The 4,992-nt window shown below is 53.9% G+C and overlaps 2 protein-coding genes across 2 annotated transcripts; one reads left to right on the top strand and one right to left on the bottom strand.

The window, feature by feature from the left end:
• Positions 1-259: 259 nt before the first annotated feature.
• GUITHDRAFT_83550 (hypothetical protein) lies at positions 260-1,574 on the bottom strand (the record flags this gene model as incomplete). The annotated part of the gene is made up of 8 exons (XM_005817886.1): positions 260-373; positions 472-540; positions 667-741; positions 786-875; positions 930-987; positions 1,039-1,123; positions 1,222-1,329; positions 1,472-1,574. Coding segments are annotated over 8 exons (702 nt in total), but the record flags the coding sequence as incomplete, so codon positions are not given.
• A 1,599-nt stretch (positions 1,575-3,173) lies between these two features.
• GUITHDRAFT_149590 (hypothetical protein) lies at positions 3,174-4,374 on the top strand (the record flags this gene model as incomplete). The annotated part of the gene is made up of 2 exons (XM_005817885.1): positions 3,174-3,178; positions 3,510-4,374. The coding sequence occupies 2 exons, from the start codon at positions 3,174-3,176 to the stop codon at positions 4,372-4,374; spliced, it is 870 nt and encodes a 289-aa protein (XP_005817942.1).
• Between the last annotated feature and the right edge of the window lie 618 nt (positions 4,375-4,992).

Genomic DNA, 4,992 nt, shown 5'->3' with positions numbered 1-4,992 from the left:
AGGAGCCGTTCGACAGGTAGAGGCACCGCTGAATGAGAGGACGTAAACGAACTGCTGAGACATCAGCTCGGGACGGCAGGGAGGGAGGGAGCTGGGCTAGTCGTAGAGGGATCCACATGGCTGAAATTACTTCATTCTGCTCTTCCCAATGGGATCAGCCTCTTTGATGCCCGGGACCCTCCCGAGCCCCAAGGAGTCCCCGCACTGTCATGACCACTTAGCTGGAGAGCAGCTCAGAGGACAAGAGGCTTGAAGCTGGTCATGCGTTACCTCTGGTGGTTGGAAGAAGCCGAGCCTGTTCGTCGTCGCTCAAGCTCCTATACTCGCCGACCGCTAGCTTCCCCAGCTCGATCTGTGCTGGAATCAGTGGTGACTTGTAGGCAAGTCGCTCGCAGCTCCTCACGTCTCCGAAGCGAACGCGGAGAAGAAAGTCAACCTGCAGGGAGGTGGTGAGAGGAGGAGCTGAAAAACTCTCAGGGCCCTGCTGACCTCATAGCCCAGGGCCTCGCACATCTTCCTGATCTGCCGGTTTCTCCCCTCCTGCCGCGCCAGTCGTTCAGCCCAAATTTGACCGAGGACAGGCCTTAGCATCACGTGAATGACGAAACGGAGCAGCTCGTTCTCCCTCCCTCTCTTCGACCGCAACCTCTGCAGGTCGCTGAAGACCTTGAAGTGAACGAATCGCTTCACGTCTTCCTCGTTGGCTCGTTCGACGACGCACGGCCTTGTCTTGTTGGAGTTCTGAAAGGACCATCAACCCTGCGCTGTAATGAGGAGGAGCTGACCTTCACTCCCGGGTCTCTTTGCTGGAACGTAGTTATGTTGACACCCGCAGCGAGCTGCTTGAGATGGTTCTCGTTGATCCTTGGAGATACCTGGACGTCGACGATGGTTGAGACATTGCGGAAGTCTCAGTTCTCTCAGTATACCATCACGACGTACTCCTTCTCCTTTCCCTTGCTTGGCTGCAGCATGGAGTCTGCGAGCCTGGCGGAACGTTTGAGCATGTTGGAGAACAGGAGGCGGTGAAGGCAAGACCTCCCGTTGTCTGTTAGCAGCAGCAAGCCAGACGAGTCAGCGTCAAGTCTGTATGATATCCCGTTAGGTCTAGGAGCAACTCCCACTCCACCTGCCTCCCGACAGGAAAGATCTTGGTGTTTCTCAGGTTGATCCCGTTCTGGCATACCATTGAATTTCCTCCACAACCTCCTCAACCTCCACAGACTTTGAGCATCGCGGGGACAAGAGTGTTTGCAAGAGACCGACGGTCATTCTTGTCCATGGTTGATGTAACTCCCATCGGTTTGTTGTAACTTCGCACACGCGTCGCTCTTTCAGACAAGAACAGACACAACAGGACGCCCAACTCACATGAAATAGTTCCCTTCCGCTTTGCTGCTGTCTTCATTGGTTATCGCCAGCTTTTCCCAATCAACCCGTCTGCTCGTCTTGTCATGTTCTCATCAACCACGAGATGCACGCGACAGGTCGTACTTGTCATCTAAAGTCAGCACGTCTCCTCCATTCAACCTCCAGCTGGGAGGAACCACCTTTCCATTCACCTTCACCCTGCCCTCCTGTGCCAAATGTCAGACCCCCTTCAATCTTCCTCCACAGCAAGAGGAGACGAAGCTGCGCTGCAAACTTGCCGCTACGATCTTGTCCGCTTCACGGCGAGAAAGATGAGAGAAGCACCTGCAAAACGTTTCAACAATCATCTCATACACATTCCACCACCGACCGAACAACCCGGAACCCCGGCCCAACGTAACCCGACGGCGCCGAGGCCCTCCTTCCCATCACATCAGCCGTCTGTTGGACGGGGGTTAGAGTATGCTCCCCTCCCTTCAGCTCCTTCAGAGAGGCACCTTCTTCCTCCAATGACTCTCTTCTCCTTGCTGCCTGCACACTAGACCAGCACTGAAGTGAACTCTGCTCCAAGTCCCGCTGGTAGAGGACCAGAGCTTCTGGGCCGACGTGATCGACCGAGCCGATGGCCCGAGGACAACGAAGGAGCGTCCCAGTGTAAGAGCATGCAGCAATGCCACAAGGCGTAATCGATAAGAAGCGCCCATGGGCTGGGTCTACTTCATTCCTATAATCAACCAAGTTTGTCTGTGAAACACGGGAACTCACTTAGTCCTATCGTACGAAAGGAGAAAGAAAGCATTCAATGGAGACAAAACTACAAGAAAGAAAGGAATGATTCCATCGACGACAATCTCTACACATCGGTCTCTTTTCGTCGTGATCACAATCCAGCTCAAAACCAACTCAAAACCAACATCCCCATCCCCAACATCACCCTCGTCAGCATATCATCACCTCAGTCAATTCTCCCCCCCCCCCCCCCCCCCCCTTCAGCCACTGCATCTACTTCACCAAACTGCTTCCCTTGCCTAGTTCCTGCAACCGGTCTACTCCTTCGTCTGGAGCTGACATCACTGAACACAGATATTTCACAGTCCTCCTCCTACACAGAAGCAGCAAGGTCCATCTCTCCCCTTCCTCCCCAGCATGTCACCATCATCTCTACCAGAACTGCATGCGCACATTGCACATCCCCTTGCCCTCCTACCCGCCTCCTCCTCCGCTCCGCCTCGATGCGGCTGCTCACTTGGTTCCTGCTTTACTCAAAGTTAAGTTAAAATCAGTACGACTCTGAGGTCGACCTCCTTGCATTCTGTTGAGTAATTTTATCTCAGTGACCGTCCGACCGGACATCCACTACTGTCCCTCCGGCCCGGCCGGCCGGCGGGAAAGAGGCATCTGTTTCAAATGTCCTTTCAAAATGGTGGCGAAAACTTTAATTTTGTTTAATCATACTTGGACCCCGTTAAGTACCAGAATTTGATTGGAATTATGGGGGTCATAGTTCCAGGAATTTATAAATGTTTATAAATTTTGAAATCAACTTTTGGTTTCGCTGCACCCGTACGATCTACTGCTTCAAGGAGGGTGGTCGAGCTGTTACCTCCCTCGTCGGGGGATAATTTTTGTGCCTTCAGGGGTGGGAGAATTGAGGGAAAAAGGGTGGGTAAAGAGATGGGAAATAGGGGGTGGGGGTAATATTGTTTCCAGGGGAATATCTTTGTTTCAAGGGGGTGGGTGAAACGAACCAATTCGCGGGGCCCGGGAATGGGGCCAGGGAATGCAGGGAATGGAGTAGAACGATGAGGTAGATCAAGGTAGGTAAAGATGATTGATTGTCAGCTGATAGACAAGAAGAAATGAATGAAAGACAGAAAGAAATCGATGAAAATAACATGTACATGTTGAAAAAACTGATTCGTAGGAAATGAAAACCTTGCTGAATGCAACATGACAAACAAACAACTGACATTGCCATAGATCTTCCAATCGACTTCCACGCAGCATCATGAATGACCATATCTGCTGATCGCTCTTTCAAGCGCTCCCTTGTCTCCCTCTTCCCATATCCCTCAGTCTCTCCACGTTGCTCTCCCCCCTCTGTCCTCCTCCCCTGTGCTCCCTCCATGATACCGCAGATGGTTCACAGTAGCTTCGAAGCACCTCTCGCCCCCGCACAGCTCGAGGCTCCTTCCCAGCCCCCCCCCGTCACTCCCGTCAGAGCCGCGTGCAAGGAGAAGTCTGAGGCCCGAGCTCGTGCTCAAGATCTACGGGGAGAAAGCCAGCATCACGGGGCCCAAGTCGCTCGAGAGCGCCTTCATCGGGAGGATGCACGGGGTGAGCGGCAAGACGGTGCGAGACATCTGGGACGGCAAGACATGGTCGCACGTCACAGGAGAGATTGCGAGGGTGGAGGCGGCCAAGGAAGCGGGTCCCGGCGACCAGCTGGGAGAGCCGGGGCGATCCCTGGAGGTCGAGGAGAGGGCAGACGGAGAGAGGAGGGAGAAGCTGGCAGAGGAGGAGGGAGGGGATGGGACCGGACGCAGCAGGCACTACCCGGGGGCTATGGGAGAGGAGCAGGGCAAGCCCAGGAAGAGAGGACGCAGGGGAGATGGGCGGGGAGGGGAGGGGGAGGGGAGGGCGGCTGCGAAGGTCAAGGAGGAGCAGGAGGAGGAACAAGGGACGAGGACGGGGTCAAGCCATGGGCGGAAGGACCCGGAAGATGTGTGGAAAAGGGAGAAGAGGCGGGAGGACCTGGAAGATGTGTGGAAGAGGGAGGAGAGGAGGTGCGAGGAGGGAGCCAGTTGGATGTCTCAGCAGGATCAGGTGGGAACCAACCAAGAGCTGGAAGATCTTGAGGGGGAGATGAGTAGGTGCGAGGAGGAGGGAGAGCAGATGGCGAGCGTTGTGACAGGGACGGAGGGCGAAGGCATGAGTCCGGACTGGCTGGAGCAGCTCAGTCCGGGGTTGATCTGGTCGTACATGGGAAGGCAAGAGGATTGAGACGGTTGGCGAAGTTGTCAGAAGTGAAGGTGAAATCGGGAGAGACTGGAGTAAAGATTACAGTGACAATCGTGACGTCATGTTTCATTTAGACTTTTCATACAAGTCAGGGTAATATGTACATGATGTGTATTGTAGACCTAACTGCGAGGGCCAAGCATTCGGGAACTAGCGTCAACGCCGCAGACAGTTTGTCCATCGCGTCATCTCAGCGCGGCCGCTTGAAAGCCGTTGTGGTCATCTTGACATATGATAGCTTCTTGAATCGACAGGGAAAGACAACCGTATGGTCGGTCCTGCTACACGCTTCAAGCAGGAACTGCTTTCAGCTCTGCCGAGCGATCTGGGTCGACCTCTGGCTCAGAGAAGCTTTCTGAGAGACTGAACATCAAGTTGACAAGGAAAGCCACTCATGTAACTTGTGTTGTAAGCTATATATTAACTTCAAGTTTCCCGATAAACAATCTCATGGTGTGACTTCACGTCGATCTACACCGACACCTGCCGCTCTGATCCACAAGCACGCATGTCAAACATGCCGAGCAATCACAAACTTTACACACAAGCAAGCTTGTGCCTTGATCCCTCCCCGTCCTCCTCCCCTTCCCCCCTCCTTCT

The sequence above is a fragment of the Guillardia theta genome (genome assembly GCF_000315625.1).
Source record: "Guillardia theta CCMP2712 unplaced genomic scaffold GUITHscaffold_487, whole genome shotgun sequence".
Classification (NCBI taxonomy): domain Eukaryota; class Cryptophyceae; order Pyrenomonadales; family Geminigeraceae; genus Guillardia; species Guillardia theta.
Note: the sequence above shows the minus strand (reverse complement) of the source record. Positions and strands in the feature narration are given on the sequence as shown.